Source organism: Dendropsophus ebraccatus, chromosome 3 (genome assembly GCF_027789765.1).
Source record: "Dendropsophus ebraccatus isolate aDenEbr1 chromosome 3, aDenEbr1.pat, whole genome shotgun sequence".
NCBI classification, from domain to species: domain Eukaryota; kingdom Metazoa; phylum Chordata; class Amphibia; order Anura; family Hylidae; genus Dendropsophus; species Dendropsophus ebraccatus.
In genome coordinates this window covers 81,379,549-81,396,703 of record NC_091456.1, presented here as the reverse complement: position 1 = coordinate 81,396,703, position 17,155 = coordinate 81,379,549, and the positions used below count along the sequence as shown (strand labels likewise).

At 40.2% G+C, this 17,155-nt stretch overlaps 1 protein-coding gene across 3 annotated transcripts in view; it reads right to left on the bottom strand.

Moving 5' to 3' along the window:
* The window catches only part of SVEP1 (sushi, von Willebrand factor type A, EGF and pentraxin domain containing 1), a 280,520-nt gene extending 263,614 nt beyond the window's left edge, over nucleotides 1-16,906 (bottom strand). For all 3 annotated transcript variants that reach the window (XM_069962108.1, XM_069962109.1, XM_069962110.1), the window contains exon 1: nucleotides 16,047-16,906. In XM_069962108.1, coding sequence (XP_069818209.1) covers nucleotides 16,047-16,553 — 507 coding nt within the window. In that variant the 5' untranslated portion in view covers nucleotides 16,554-16,906. The remainder of the gene's footprint in view (nucleotides 1-16,046) is intronic.
* Between the last annotated feature and the right edge of the window lie 249 nt (nucleotides 16,907-17,155).

Genomic DNA, 17,155 nt, shown 5'->3' with positions numbered 1-17,155 from the left:
AGCAGAGTCACCTGACAAGGAGGGGAGGGGGAGGCTGATGTAACAGGACCTAGAGCAGCCCTCCTGCTGATGACTCATCCTCACAAGAAGGAGCTGCCTAGTGACGGTGACGACAGTAATCAGGTCTGTGTGAGTTAGGACACTTCCTGGTGGGGGGGGGGGGTGGAGGAGGGAAAAGACAGGGAAGGGAGGCAGATAGGTGATTGAAGCATATTACAGAGTTATATAACTTTGTAATGTGATTCAATTACTGGGAAAAAGTTTTTCATGGCACTTGTCCTTTAAAACCTTCTGCCTCTCAGTCAGATACAGGTCTTTGAGGAGGTGGAGAAGAAAACGGCTGATGGGCACCATATAAGAGACTGTATGCATTTTTATAGTCTTACTATTTTTTATCAAAGAGCAAGAAGATTTCTTGCGGAAGAATTCATTTTACAGTGTACTATGCAGAAATGTTTAATTATGGCTGGAATCCGATCCAATATATAATGGCTCATGAGACAAACTCTTTACTATCAATAAACCTCAGGCTACAGCAATACGTTCTATTAGTTTCTTTGTGAAATAAAAAGAAATTGTGAAAAATTTCAGCACCAAGTGATTCATTCTGTTTAGACCACAGGTGCCAAACTCAGGCCCTCACGCTGATACAAAACTACAATTCATATCATGCCAGTAAAGCTAAAGCTTTGGCTGTCCAGGCATGATGTGGATTGTAGTTTTGCAATAACTGGAGGGCCTGAGTTTCACACCTCTGCCTTAGGTGGACAGTGGCATTGTTTTGTATCTGGCCATATACATTTTCCATTATGGAGTTTAAAGGACTAAGATATTCCAATGTTTTCTGGAGTTTACACTTACACCGGACAGGCACAACCATGAACAGGAACAACGTAACAAGTTAAATACAACTTTATTGATGGATAATTGGGGTAGCTAAGTTACATTTTCATGCTCCAGACTTGCCACAAAAAGTGTACGATGCCAGAAATTTCACATTGTCACACTTGTAACTAGGATCGAATGTGAACTCCCATCTGCAGAGCTGTTTTATCATAGTGAACTGTTCTAGCTGTAGAAATATCCCTGATTATGTATCTCTATCTTATTCTAAGGAAGAGCTGGAGACCTTGTCACACAGTCTACCAGCTTTGGTCTTGTATGTTTGTTCCCAATGGCTCATTACTCATCACAGATGACTCCATCAGGCAGTTGGACATTGCCGCTTTATTTCATAACAGTCAGAGAAAATGAAGTGTTCTTCAACAGGTAACATATACAGCACAAGTGAAGCAGAAAGCTGTCAGGTAAAAGTATAATGAAATCTTTATTTCCTGCAGACACCACAGAATTATTAGGGTATAACAAAGTGTGATTTATAACCTCCTCCGTAATATTCCCAGGCTCAATATAGTTGACAGACTAAAGCACAAAATGTAATCTAATAAAAGAAGCAACGGAAGCCTTTACTGTAATAGTTTTCCATACATTGTAACACAGTGTGAAGGTTGTTATTATAGGAAAGAAATCAGTTTCTGGAAGTTTTTAGCACAGATCTGCCAATTTACATTTATGTAAAAAATGTGCACAATAGAACAATGGGGAGATTTTCTCATCGCTCTTGTGTCCATAATTTAGCGTGATTTAAATCTTTTTTTCTTAACTGTCTTCACTTATTTATTACAGTTAGGTCCATAAATATTTGGACAGAGACAGCATTTTTCCAATTTTTGTTCTGCCAATTACCAAAATAAATTTTGAACAAAAGTTGAAGTTCAGACTTTCAGCTTTAATTCAGTGGGCTGAACAGAATGATTGAATAAGCATGTGAGAAACTAAACCATTTCCTATACACAATCCCTTTATTTCAGGGGCTCAAAAGTAATTGGACAAATTCATTAATTATAAAGAAAATGTTAATTTCTAATACTTAGTTGAAAACCCTGTGTTGGCAATGACTGCCTAAAGTCTTGAACCCATGGACATCACCAGACGCCGTGTTTCCTCCTTTTAATGCTCGGCCAGGACATTGCTGCAGACATTTCAACTTGCTGTTTGTTTGTGGCCTTTCTGTCTGAATTTTTGTCTCTAACAAGTGAAAGGCTGCTCAGTTGGGTTGAGATCAGGTGACTGACTTGGCCATTCAAGAATATTCCACTTTTTTCAAGAATCAAGAAAGGTCATCCTCCTGTATTATGAGATGCCGACCAATCAGTTTGGCTGCATTTGGCTGGATTTGAGAACACAGCATGTCTCTAAATAGCTGAGAATTCATCTGTCTGCTTCTGTCTTGTGTTACATCATCAATAAACACTAATGACCCAGTGCCACTGGTACCCATGCATGCCCAAGCCATCACACTGCCTCTGATATGTCTTACAGATGATGTGGTATTTGCTTTGGATCATGAGCTGTGCCATGCCTTCACCAAGCTTTCTTTTTTTCTTCTTTCCATCATTCTGGTAGAGGTTGATCTTGGTTTCTTCTGTCCAAAGAATGTTTTACTGCTGGCTTTTTTTTAGATATTTCTTTAAGCAAAATCCAGCCTAGCAGCCTAGCATCCTTATTTTTGAGGCTTATGAGTGGCTTGCACCATGCAGGGAACCCTGTGTTTTCATGTGTCTTCTGTTCTCAAAAAAAGGTTCCCTGGAGCCTCAGTTGCAAGTCTCAAAACAGGGAATAGCCCTATATCTCTCCAGGGGAGGAAACCTGTTGCCAAGAGGTGCCTCCCAGTGGGGAGATCACCAAACCCCCTTGATATGTAACCCCTTAAGTCCCACTTGGTTGTGAGTATTGGAACATTGGAAATACCAGGGTGGCCCCTTTTGCCTCAAAGTCTAACTCTGTTGCCAGTGCATCAAAGTCTAACTCTGTTGCTAGTGCATCAAAGTCTAACTCTGTTGCCAGTGCATCAAAGTCTAACTCTGTTGCGACATGACAAGGGTTTACCAAAGCCGGGCATCCATCCACAGACAGCTGCTGCTCCAACTTTTAATCTAACCACCTAGGTCGTGTGTAACCTGTAGTAGCCCAGCAATTACTAAGAGCAGGCACACTGGATCATATCTACTCCGAGTCAGACAGTACACAGTGTATAATCAAACAGCTGAGAATTAGACAGAGAGGGCAATACACTTACTATAGTGCCTCACAGCTGGATTTGCAATGGTTGGATAGTCGAGTGCTTAGTTTAGTCGGGAGATGTTTCTCTTGCAACAAACCCAGGCTTGCAATAATCCGTACTGAGCGTTTTTTATGTATCTAGTAGTAGTATCATACTGATTTGAAAGAGTTCACTATAGAAGTCAGGAGCCCTGTCTCCTATATCCATGGCAGGCGTGCAGACAACGTTGTATACACAAGATATTACAGACTCTAATACAGTAACATACCACTCTGTTGCTAGCTCACAATCATAACGCCATCTAAGCTGCAAAAAAGCTCCCTGCACCTGTATAGTGTATTGGCTGATGTGCATTAACATTGTCTACCCCAATAACTCCCAGGTCTTGTTGACCATTAATACAGTGATTTTTTTGGTGCATTTCACTAAGCTATTTTCCAGTACCTTCATACACCAACTTTACTATAGGTGGAACATTTAAAGTTATCACACTCTACACAGATCGTTTTATTCCTTTTAATTAGATTCAATATAAGTTACTTTTTAGGCTGGGTTCACACACAGTATATTTCAGGCAGTATTTAGTCCTCATGTCAGGTCCTCATAGCAACCAAAACCAGGAGTGGACTAAAAACACAAAAAGGATCTGTTCACACAATGTTGAAATTGAGTGAATGGCCGCCATATAACAGTAAATAATTGCCATTATTTCAATACAACAGCCGTTGTTTTAAGATAACAGCAAATATTTGTCATTAAATGGCGGCCATCCACTCAATTTCTACATTATGTGAACAGAGCCTTTCTGAGTTTTCAATCCACTCCTGGTTTTGGTTGCTATGAGGACCAAATACTGCCTGAAATATACTGTGTATGAACCCAGCCTTAACATGGTAAAAGTAACCATTTAAAAATAGATACAGTATGTTAACCCATAGCTGCACCAGGATGTTACTGAACTTCTTGGTGCCGCTATGGGAGTTCAGAGGGTGGTCGCGCAGCATGTAGCCCGGGATTGCGGCTATTAGCGGGCACGGTCCGATCGCCGTGCCCGCTAATTAGGTACTTAGAAGCAGCTGTCAAAGTTGACAGCTGCTTCTAAATACTTGCTCATCTCCATACCTGATGGTCTAGTGGGGGGATCGCCCCCCCTGCGGCGCAATTGCGGGGGGGGCAATACCCGCATCCATCCCGGGCCGGGGTCTGCGCCTTAATGGCGCTGATCCCGGCTCGACATTCTATTGCTTTTGGCTGCAGCAGCCGAAAGCAATAGAACACTGATCTCATGGATTCATGCAGTATAACTATACTGCATGGATCTCTAAGAGAGATCAGAGTGCATATACTAGAAGTCCCCCAGGGGGGCTTCTAGTATATGTGTAAAGTAAAAGAAAAATGTATTTTTAATAACACAAAATCCCCTCCCCTAATAAAAGTGAGAATCACCCCCCTTTCCCCATTTTATAAATAAAAATAAATAAATAAACAAACATGTTTGCTATCACCCCGTGCGTAATCGCCCGAACTATTAATTTATCACATTACTGATCTCACACGGTAAACAGTGTAAGCGTAAAAAAATTCCAAAGTGCAAAATTGCGCACTTTTGGTTGCATCAAATCCAGAATAATTGTAATAAAAAGCGATCAAAAAGTCGTATATGCGCAATCAAGATAGAGATAGAAAGATCACATCATGGCGCAAAAAATGACACCTTACACAGCCCCATAGACAAAAGGATAAAAGCGCTATAAGCCTGGGAATGGAGCGATTTTAAGTAACATATATTTTCTTTAAAAGGTTTTAATTTTTTACAAGCCATCAAATCAAATAATAATCGTAACAACTTAAGGAACATATATAACAAGTCCGTTTTACCCTAGGGTGAACGGAGTAAAAACAACCCCCCCCCAAAAAAAAAAAAAAAAACATTTTTTTTTTTTTCAATTTCACCACACATATAATTTTTTTCTGGTTTCCCGGCACATTTTAGGCAAAAATTACATCTGCCATAGCAAAGTACAATTAGTTGCTCAAAAAATAAGGGCTCATTTGGGTCTCTAGGTGGAAAAATGCAGGCGCTATGGCCTTATATACACGAGGAGGAAAAAACAAAAGCGCAAAAATGAAAACTGGCTGTGTGTCCTAAGGGTTAAACGGAACCCAGCCTAAGTGTCAAGCATGTGAAAATTAGCTGAGCTACCTGAGGTACAAAATGTCCAAAACCCCCTGGCAACAATAAGATTAAGAAACAAAACAGCATATAGTCTTGTAGACATTTAAATTAGTAAAATAATATTGTGTACAAAGATGTGCAAGTTAAATTGTATGAGAAGTTTTTCTTTAATAAAAGTATCTCCTATACAATTAAAATGCAGGCTTGTGCATATACCATCTACATCAGTTCTGTCAGTTAATGATTTAGAAACTGTTTTGTTCAAAGACATAGGGAGTGCATTGAGGGGCGGATGTGATGAGAACAAGGTCATTTCTATTCATTGGTTTCCAAAAATGTAAAACGAATAAAATGAGAAAGGATTAACGGTCAATTTTGCCAAGAAAATGGAATCCTGTAGTGTAGATACTAATTGGATGTGGACAGAAAACAAAATAAGCAAAATCTGAGAATACATACATTATAAAGCACTTTACATTAGATTAGCATAATGTCTAATATAGATAGATAGATAGATAGATAGATAGATGGGGTGACCTTAACAGTTGCCTTAAGGGTACAAATGCACTTACCGGATCCACAGCGGATTTCTCCCAGTGAATCCGCTACGGATCCCTTTCTGTTGGTTTCTAGGAGAGGACATACTCGCAGCAGGATTGACATCCAGCTCCGAATATGTAATTGGCAGCCCGTTAACCCTCCGCTGGCCGGAGCGTATACATCACCTGCTCCACGCTCTGGCTTGCTTCGGGGGTTCCTTGCTGGACATCACGCTTAGCCAATCAGTCCGCTGCGGTGGGGCAAACTGCAATGTGAAAGTAGCCGCAGTCTAATGACATAGTCTAAAGACAGAGCTGCTTTAGATAGAGCTACCTCGCTTCGACTTCCACTTACTTAAATAGCCTTTTAACGTTTTGGGTAAAAAAATACTTGATACTACTTAGTGATTTAGTGGTCCTATTTAATTTTAAGTGCAAGTAAAAGTAAGTCAAATATGCTGCACCACATTCCGTATAGCCCAAGTGTAATGTATATAAACTTACTGAGTTTCCTAGATGACAGGTGTTTGTGTTTTGAGACCATAATCATTGGCAAACACCCCAGCTCTATCTTCTCACGATGAATGTTCCACAGCAATAAGTCTCCAGTTGAATGATTTTGGAATTTAAAAAATTAAATTCCAGACTGCATTAGGCATTTTACCAAGAACTCTACCGCTGTGCTACAAGATCTGTCCTCTGACTTTTTAGTCCAGTCAGTATTCAACACTAAGAAACACATGTGTGGGAAGGAAAAGAACGTGACCTCATTATAGCAAACAAAAGTTACCCAACTTAACACTTACTTTCACAACAATACAAATCAGATATGCTGTACTGTGATTTATGCAGAATATTCTATCAGGTAGAATTATAGATTCATGTTAAAAAGTTTAAAAAAAAACTATTAGAATTAATCTCCAGTCATTTAACTTTTTAAATACTTATTCAGAAGTTTCCAATTCTAAAGACTTCTCAGCTGAAATCTTTTGCTGTTTAACAATTTTACTGTTACCTAAGGCCCTATTACACGAAACGATTATTGTCTTGTGGAATAGAAGGCAACGATCAGCTGACATGAACGTTGTCGGCTGATCGTTGCAGTCGTTTGTCTGCTATGGGCTGCCCGGAAGATCTAGCGATCGCTTGGGCAGCCCCCCCCCCGGGCCCCCTTGTACTCACCTGCTCGCTGCCACCGTGGAGTGGGTAAAGAGGGGCAAGTAAATTCTGACAGTGCTCGTTTGCTCCTTTCAGTCACCCCGTGTAAAAGGGCCTTTAGTAGGGATGGTCGTACGAACCCGAACCCTCGGTAATGATTTCCGCCGTCTGCCCACCCCGTGGAGCGGGCGGATCCAGCGGGAGGACCGTCTGGAAAACTGGGATACAGCCACAGCCATAGGCTGTATCCCAGTTTTCCAGGCGTTACTCCCGGGAATCTGCTGCCGAGCGTTCGGGTTCATACAAACCCGAACCTCGGCAGGTTCGGACCATCCCTAGCCTTTAGCGTACTATTAGACGGGCCGATTACAGCCCATCAATAATGTAGACATGCCTGGGATAAACGTATATGTAACCTATCAATAATGCTGAATCAATATTGTAAACGAGCACTAATCTGCTAGATCGGCACTCGTTTACTGAGCCTATTACACAGCTCAATGATCGTTAGCAAGGGCTGCACAGAAATCATTAGCAATGTTAATACATTACCTGTCCACGCTCCGGGTCTTCTCCTGTCCTCTGCTTGCTTCCCGGAATCACGGCTGCAGCTTCAGAGCGGTCTCTGAGCTGACAGGCCACTCAGCCAATGACTGGCCGCGACGGGAGTGTGGAAAGGTAATGTATTAATAGTTATTCTACTGTTAGCCATCAGCCGTGCATCACTATTACACGTAGCGATGCACAGTTGGCAGCCAATGATTTTTATGTCAGACCACTTGACAAGATCAGCGATGGTCGTTGTCATCGGCTGACCGTTGTTTCTATTACACAGAGCTATTATCGGCTGAATCTGCCTGATTCGGCCGATTGTCGTTCCGTGTAATAGGACCCTTAGAGCTTGCACTGCTGATCAGATGAAGGTTCATCTTTACATTAGAAATTTCACAGTATTCTGAAATGAATCAAAGAATCAACTGTTACACTGCACTACAGGAGCTCAGGTGGCCATATATATTAGAGAGTAAATTGATGGTTGAACATAGGGTTGTACACATTCTAATCCATATTGATCATTACAGTTTAAACTGGCCATGCATAACTATTGATTGATTATGGAAAGTGGAAATATAGAAAACGAACTGTGGAGCAGCGCAGCAACTGGGAAAAGTTTTTGCCCTAGTGAACTTACCCTGATATATCTACAAAGCTACTCTACCAGTCACAGTTACATCCATCCATGCCGCAGTCTGTAGACACTGTATGGGGGGGGGGGGGGGGGGGGGGGGGGTTATATCCCAAGATTTTATGAATAAATTGTATTTACAGGGCACAAAAAATGAATATTTTCATCCTACTAGACTGCTGACAGCTGCTGTGTCCTAACGTAGCATTTAATTCACTTTTCTGTACAACCCTGTTCATGCTGAATATTCCATTTAAGCCCAGCACTTCTTATCATGGTTAAATGAGTAAATTGTTCAACAGAAAACAGATGGGATGTCTGAGATCTTTTCACGCACAGCAGAGCCACTTTCATGAGCACAAACCATTTCATTGACAAGTAGTATGTCCCATGGTGAGCTGTAAAGCTGTGTTATTCCAAAGGAATTCCTTGGATCACCTCTTGTGGCGGCACACTCACTAGTGACACTCTGCTCTACTTTATCTGTTTATTTCAATAATAATAATAATAATAATAATAATAATAATAATAGCAATCACAATTCACTCATTCACTTAAAGTAGTATTTGTTACAGAGGTGAACGAAAAGGGCAGTCACAGGTGACAGAAAGTGCCAGAGATTTGTAATTCACTTTTATAAAAAAAAAAAATAATATATCTTCCAGTATATATCAGCTGCTGTATGCACTGCAGGAAGTGGTGTATTCTTTCCAGTCTTACACAATGTTCTCTACTGTCACATCTGTCTGTGTTAGGTACTGTCCAGAGCAGTAGCAAATCCCCATCGAAAATCTCTCCTGCTTTCTAGACTGGAAGGTATACCACTTCCTGCAGGACATACAGCAGCTGCTAAGTTCTGGAGACTTGAGATGTTTAATAGAAGTAAATTACAAATCTCTGGCATTTAGCACCAGTTAATTTGAAAGATTTTTTTTACTACCCCTTTGAGAGTTTTGTACCTTTTATTTCTTTGTGATTTTGCACATGGCCATATCATGGCTCTGTTTCAAGCAAAACCATAAGAGGGCTTCTATAGAGATGCATAAACCCTGTACCTCTATATGCCTCTAGTTCTATATACTTTTTTTTCCCATTGGAATCCATACTAATCTGAAGGGAAAAAAAGTTTATAGGAACAGGTAATTTCTACCTCGCTCACCATGCAGAAGACTGCAGTACAATCCCTGCAGGTTTGTCAGAGGTTGGTGCTTGTTTTGTAGTACTGTCTCATCCCAGGTGGATTCAGCGCACAATAGCACAATACATAGGTGTCACGTGTCAAATGTGTCACGTGAGAGCTGTCCTATCAATAAGTTTAAGGGTAGCTTCACACGTACCAGATACGCAGCGGTACGTGTGAAGCTACTCTGAGTCTTGAGATGCTGATTTTTGCCAAGGGCTTGCTCCTGAGTAGAGGGGCTGTGGATTCTGGAGCTGCTGCTAGGCCTTAGGAACAATACCAGCAACCAACCTCCAGGCATCCTGTCTGAATTATAACTAACTGCTTCTATAGCTTCCTCACCTTCCAAACACCATTAGCTGCCATTTCATAAAGGGGTACTCTGAAGATTTTTTTTATGAACTGGTGTCATATAGTTATACAGATTTGTACATCTATTTAAAAAGTTCAAGCCTTCCAGTACTTATCAACTACTGTATGCCCTAAAGGAAGTGGACTTTGTGGTCTGACAGAATATTCTCTGTTGCCACCTTTGTCTGTGACAGGAAGTGTCCAGAGATACAACTCCCCATATAAATCTTTTCCTGCTCTAGACGGTTCCTGTCATGAACAGAGGTGGCAGCAGAGTGAACCATATCAGACTGAAAAGAATACACCACTTCCTGCAGGGCATACAGCACCCGATAAGAACTTGAAGGCTGACACCAATAGGTTTGAAAACATTTTTCCCCTCCGGAGTACTACTTTAAAGACCAATGTGATTATTGAAAGTAACAAAAGTTTATAACCCGGGGCAGAGGTTTCATTTGCTGCCCTAGCAATGTATCTGAATATCCTAGCAAAAGTAAAGGCCCAGAATAATCAAAGAGTGTAAAGGAACTGTTGCAAACTGTCTATAACAACCAATCACAGCTTCGCTTTCAGCTCGGATGAAATGAAGCCTGAGCTGTGATAGGCTCCTATGGGCAGTTTACACCATCTTGTATTTGACACCCTTTAATAAATCTGGCCCAATATGTCTTGTTGGTATCCTTTCTTAGCACTAGACACTCAGGGGAACATGCATGCAGTATATAACATTACTTTTTTTTTTTTTATATACATATATATATATATATATATATATATATATATATATATATATATATATATAATCAGTTCTAGAAGCTAGTGAACTGATGCCATAAAGTACTTTATACCCATAGTCTGAATCTGACTGTGAGTTTCAGCAACAGAAGACAAAGAGCTAACTTTACACTGAAAGTAACACATGGCTTGTATCATAAAGCTGTGTGGGTGTAAGGTCTGCAGCCATGTACTCCCAAGTGACATCTTTCAGCCTAGTGATAGCCATGTAGATGGGATAAATCATGGCTTAAACAACCCTGAAATACTGGCGATTCACAAAGGATTAGTAACATTTCCCAATGGACACAGCAGCTGTAAACTAAGAATTTACATCACGCCTGTGCACATGTACCAGACAGAATAGCGTGCAAAATATCATGTAAAAACTAAAAGTAATTTATGCAGTGTTTACTGAAGCTCCGGCTTAATGATAACATTAGGAAAGAATTATAGAACGCGCAATTCCCTAATATAATGTTATTATCAGAATTACTCCCTCTGCTAATGGAAATGACTTGATAACAAAACTGAACGACCGAAGGGAATTCAGCCTCCCTGAAATTGCCATTCAGTGTTAGCAGAATTTATGTATTATTTTAATAAACTATAGAAACATATCAACATGATGATGCTCATTGTCAGGCAATAAAAGCCTTTGTCTGTATTGAAATAAAGGGGTTATCTCATCTTGGCAATATTTTTCAATCTGACTTATTAGGGGACATAAAAAAGGAGTCTCTTCTTTGGGACCAGCCTTGCGGAAGAGCATGTTTTGGTGGGCCCAGTGTTCAGCCATGTTTTTACGAATGGCTGCATGTAATAAACCTCCCATGTAGTGACCACTGCAGGTGAAAATGAGCAGCCAAGAGCAACTTTTCAAGGTAAAATCAGCTTATTGGTAGGGGGTATAACAAGCTTGACCTATGGCAAGTGGGTTTGATATTAAAGGGATTGTCTGTGATTAGACAAACGCTTTAAAATAATACAGACCAAGATAAACCGATCCTATATTCTGCAGGCAATTCCTGTCAGGCAGAAATGTGAAAATTGTAGAAATGGGGAATAAACAGAGACACTTTTGAAAAAGTGGATATTGCAAAAGAACCCTTCTAACTATAGGGCTTGTCATTTTGGCCACGTCTTTTATATGCAGAGAGCCAATACAAACCATATTTGATGGTTGCAATAAAAATACTTCAGCAGAGGGAGGGCAAGCACTAAAAGGAATCTGTCAGCACCCAGGCCCTACCTGGGGTGCTTACAGTGTGCTGTAGTTGGCAGTCCCCTTGTGAGTATGTTGCCTTTGGTAATTTGTTCGTGGAGTAGATTATGCACAATCTCATGTCTCCTACTGTAGTGAAGAGTCAATGGGGAGTTGTGGCTGAATGTTTGTGCCACACTCTTACACGCCTCATCACTGCTTCCTCCTCCTTTTTCTTCCTGAATAGCTGTCAGACAGTATTTGTCAATAGAGGATTAATTTGCAATCAAATATAGTTTAACCTGCTAGCCTGTGTTGGAGCTGTGGACTAGGGGTAAGTCCCCTGTCTAGATACCAGCAACAGATTGTTAGGTTCCATTGCCCTGATGGAAATGAAATATAGTTGTTTAGTTTTTGTTTTGTTCTTTTCCCATTATTGTATCATCTTTAAAAGTAAAAAGAATTCTGAATCAGGTAACATCTTCACTAGGGGACTGCCAGCTACAGCACACTGACGGCAACTCAGGTAGTCCCGAGTGCTGACAGATTCTCTTTAAGTAAGCTTTTTCCCTGGTGATAGCAGGACCTCCCACAATCAGATTATTGTCTAGGGAATTGACTGCTGGAAAGAGTTTTTCCAAGGTTATATAGAAATTCTTTTTTCATTAATATAAATTAGTTACAATATGACACTATTATCTATTAAACTTAAACCGAACCTGTCAGCAGGAAAACAAGACTATAAATAAGCCCATAGCTAAATAGGGCTAGATAACATGATTCCAGGCATACCTTATTTTTTAATCTTAATGGCCTTTCCCAGCACCATGCTATAAGTTTTTATGTACATGAGGCTCAAAATCCCAGGGGATGTTTCCCAGCATGACAGTAAGTAAAGCCCCCAGACCTCTCAACAATTGGATGGGGGAGGGGGCAGCATATCAGGAGAAAGAGACAAGCTTGCTATACTAATGTATTTGCATCACATGTGACAGGAAGCAAACATTTAGACCATGTTCACATGGCGTATAGGACCGGCCATTCCGTGACCCGGCAGGGTCATGGAGTGGCCGGTCTCTGAAAAGATCATCCCGGCCCACATCACAGCTCCTCACAGCACACAATGAAGCTTGCGTCCGGAGCCGCTCACTTCATTGTGTGAACTGACAGAGCTTTCTGCAGCCGCAATTCACTGAATTGCGGCCACAGAAAACTGACATGCCAGTTGTTTGCGATGCCGTATGGGATCCCGGCCGGAGCGTATACTATGTGTATACGCTCCGGCCGGGATCCTATAGGAGAGCATGCTGCGTTCCTAAGCGTACAAAGTACGGCCGTTGTTGCCGATTGCAACAACAGCCGTACTTTACGCTGTGTGAAAATAGCCTTAATGTGACATCACAGAAAATAATGAAATCACAAGCAGAGTGGTCACAAGCAGAGAAGTGTATATAGAACATACATCACCCACAATAGTTAAAGGGGTTGTTCACCAAATTTTTTTTCTTTCAAATCAACTGGTGCCATAAAGTGCCAGATATTTGTAATTTACTTCTATTAAAAAATCTTAAGTCTTCCAGTACTTATCAGCTGCTGTGTGTCCTGCAGGAAGTGGTGTTTTATTTCCTGTCTGACACAGTGCTCTCTGTTGCCTCCTCTGTCCATGTCCGGAACTGTCCAGAGCAGCAGCAAATCCCCATAGAAAACCTCTCCTGTTCTCCAGACTGGAAATAATACAACTTCCTGCTGGGTATACAGCAGCTGATAAGTACTGGAAGGCTTGAGATTTTTTAATAGAAGTAAATTACAAATCTCTGGCACTTTATGGCAGCAGTTGATTTGAAAGAAAGAAAATTTTGGTGTACAACCCCTTTAATGCAAGGCAAGTTTATTGAAAAATCCCAGAAACCCCTTTTAAGTCTATACAGCATACTACTGTTTACACATTGAAGTCAATAATGTGGCAGCATGTTTAAGATCTTATCCACAGAATGGAAAATGGTGCAAGTCCACATTATTTTCCCTCAATGAATGTGTCCCATTAAATTTCATAATGTGTAGAGTATGGCACAGATTTCCTGATACAGATTTAAAAATCAACTGTGGAAAAAATGACCCATAACTCATTGGCCTGAAACCTAACATGGATTTTTTTTTACAGTGGAGTTTTCCAAATTAAAAAACACAAGATGTTAATATGACTATGTTCTCCCTAGTGCAGCAGCTGGCAGGTAGAGTTTTATAGGTTTTATTGTCAATGTAGTGAATTTTGAGCTCTGTATCAGAAAATGTAAGCTCTTACCACTACAAAGGTGGTAAAACAATAATCAACAGAACATTTTGGACATAAAACCAGCATGGTGTTAAAACATTTCCTTTAAGGTCCCCCCAACTAAGGCTCATTTGTAGCAGTTGTGCAACAGTTACCCTAACCTTTTTCCACGCTGATGATTTAGTTTCTTTATGTTTATAATAACTCTATTCTTTCCATAAAATATATTAGAAACAAACTCCTAACAAGCTTGGGGTGGTCCTCTACGAATACATAATAGCCAATCTAAAGCTATTACCCATCTGTCATATGATGGACACCCCCAGAGGCCAATGGAACTGACTGCATTGGCGTTTAATAAATCCCACTTTGTCTCCTTGTGGTGCTCCTTGTTTTGAAGCCACCTATAATATAGAGGTATTTAAACAAGCAATATTGTGCAGCAAATAATACAAAAAAGATCTTAGTTTATCATTTGGTAAAACTCAGGTTGCTTTATCATATGTCTTCCTGCGGACTAAAAACACACCTATTACATTATACTTATGTAGTCTGATAAGAGACAAGCCGTTAAATAACAAATTCAGTACCGTTACATCTGTATGTCGCATACTTTCCTTATGTTCTGTGCTCTATCCAAGAAAGGTCATACAGTCCTAAAGAACTTTTTCTTAAAAAAAAAAAATAATAGCAAATCTCCATACTAATTAGTACCTAATGTGAATATTCACTATTAGCCAGAATTGTAGGTGCTTGGATATTAAATATTAAAAGTATAAAGCATAAAAGTATAAAATGTCTGCTTTGGATGCTGCACATAGTGATCCATTATAGAGATAATAGTTATTAACTTTTTCACAGGATGACATCAATTACAACATCTGGAAAAGAATCAAACTCTGCATAGTCATGTGGATCCACTTAAGTTTACAACCACCCCACCAGTAGTTCTATCAATGAAATAAACTACTTAAACTAGCTTCATTACTCCTAAGATTGAAACATATTATACTGTAATTACGAAAACTACTGTCCTTCCCCCTTCCTGTTACATACAGTACCATTATATTAAATGGATAAATCATGTTTTGTAAACCTTATATTACACTGTAGAAACAAGCTTCTACAACAACCCCCTAACATACAACTGTCTCAATTTTATAGTATCTTATGTTATTAAGAGAAAATGGCCATCATTACTCTCCTCTACTAGATTTTCTTTGCTCCTCTCTCTATAATGACTCCCACTCTTAGGCTAGGGCTACACTGCGACTTTGTGTAGCGTTAAATGATTGATATTAACTACAGCTCCAGTACACTGAGCTCTCTGCAATTTTGTGAATTGCACTAAACAGTTAAAAGTAACAATTCAAGTAACAAATTATACTGTATATAATTCTTGAAGTTTGCTAATATATAACTTATTTCAGATCTATTTCCGATAAAATGGCTATGCTATATATATATTGAGTTAAAACCAGGCCCACAGCACCTATCGACAGCCCACTGTTTTAATACATGATCTATAAATCTTTAAGAAAATTAAAGCTTCCCCAGCGAACAGGGTAAATATTTCTCATAGGAATAATCTGTCATTACAGTAACGACCATTACCATTTTTAATCAGATCAGACAAAAAACAAAAAAAAACAACAACATCTTTAGATATCACTTGGAGGCTGCCAGCTCCTTCTGTCAACACTTGCCATCTGAGAGAATTTACATCTCATCCATAAGTTTTGTATACAGACTTGGGCACAACCCCAGCCTCCTTCCAGGGATAATCTAACAGGTTATGTGGGTGATATGAGTCCGACCATTGGTATGAAGAGTTAACTATTACAAACTACCTATTGCTATAAAAGTGTTACTGTATGGCCATCTTTATAACTGATCCCCAATTTCTATCCATACGTGTAAACAGTGAAAGGAAATATTTATATATCTCTTTAGTTGTAAACTTTTAAAAGCAAAGGGACATGCTTATTAGAGTAAGAGAGAACACCACGAAAGGAAGAGCATTACATTAAGTTTTATATATATTGTTTATAATAGACTTCAAAGTGTGTTCTGTTATCTTACCGCTGCTTGCTGGAAGGCTCCTTTGGTGTAAGTCCCCCCTCCCTTGTAGGTGATAGCTGGGATCTCTCTGTTGAGGAGAGAACACTTGTGTTGGTGGGACTGACTAGAGGAAATATAATCCACTCTTGTCTGGACATTGTTCTTGGAAGAGAAGGTCACAATAGCCACTCTTGTAGCAGAAGGCACAACTGGAAAATCCGAGAGAAGCTTTTTCACAAACCTCAGTTCATTGACAAAGTTGGTGTGACCTACGCTAGAAGACTCATCCACCAAGAAAACCAGGTCCAAATTGTGACTTGTCTCTCTTAACCTCCTAATGTTCTTTTTGAAATACTGTCCCAGCCTCTCCACTTTATTTTCTGTGCTGTCTGTTCCTTGTGTGATCCTGCTGTCAGCAATCTGGAAAACTTGTGATGAGGAGCTCCTAAAAGCTGGGACCTGGTGCTGAAAAGTTGTCCAACAGTGGACCAAAGAAAGACAGCAACAAATAGAAGCCAGGCGCAGCATGGTCACCTGAGCAGGAAACAATTGGCTGGTCCTTAGGAAGTAATAATAATACAAGATACTTTTCTATTCCTCCTTGCCCTCCCCAAGTTCCTGAAGTGTAAGTTGTAGACTGCGCAATCCAAAACTAATATTCCACATCGACTATCCAAGTAGCTTTGCAGATGTGAAGAATGATAGAGAACATATTGCCAGAAGGGTTGCAGGCTACATGCTCTGCTTATGTGCTGTACAAATCAACATCCTTCCCTCCTCTTCATTCTTAAGGAGCTGTACAGGAGTATTTCCAAGAGTCTCTGCAAACCTCTTCTTCTTGTGCTTCTCACTCCCTCCCTTTTCTATTGTCTCAGCTCCACTTTCCCCTCTCCCTCTCTCTCTCTCTGTTTCCTACTCTGCTTGGATCTGCCTGCCTTTTCTTTCTTTTTTTTTTTTTTTTGCAAATCTTCCTTCCTTTACCCCCTCCTCTGTTCATGGCTGATTTGCTGAGCTCTCTTCTCACCGGAGTCCTATGTATGTCAGGCTGTCAACATTCCCAAAAGCGCACATCAGCCCCTGATTGATCCCACATGTCTGGCAGAGATATGCAGAGGCATTTAAGGGACATG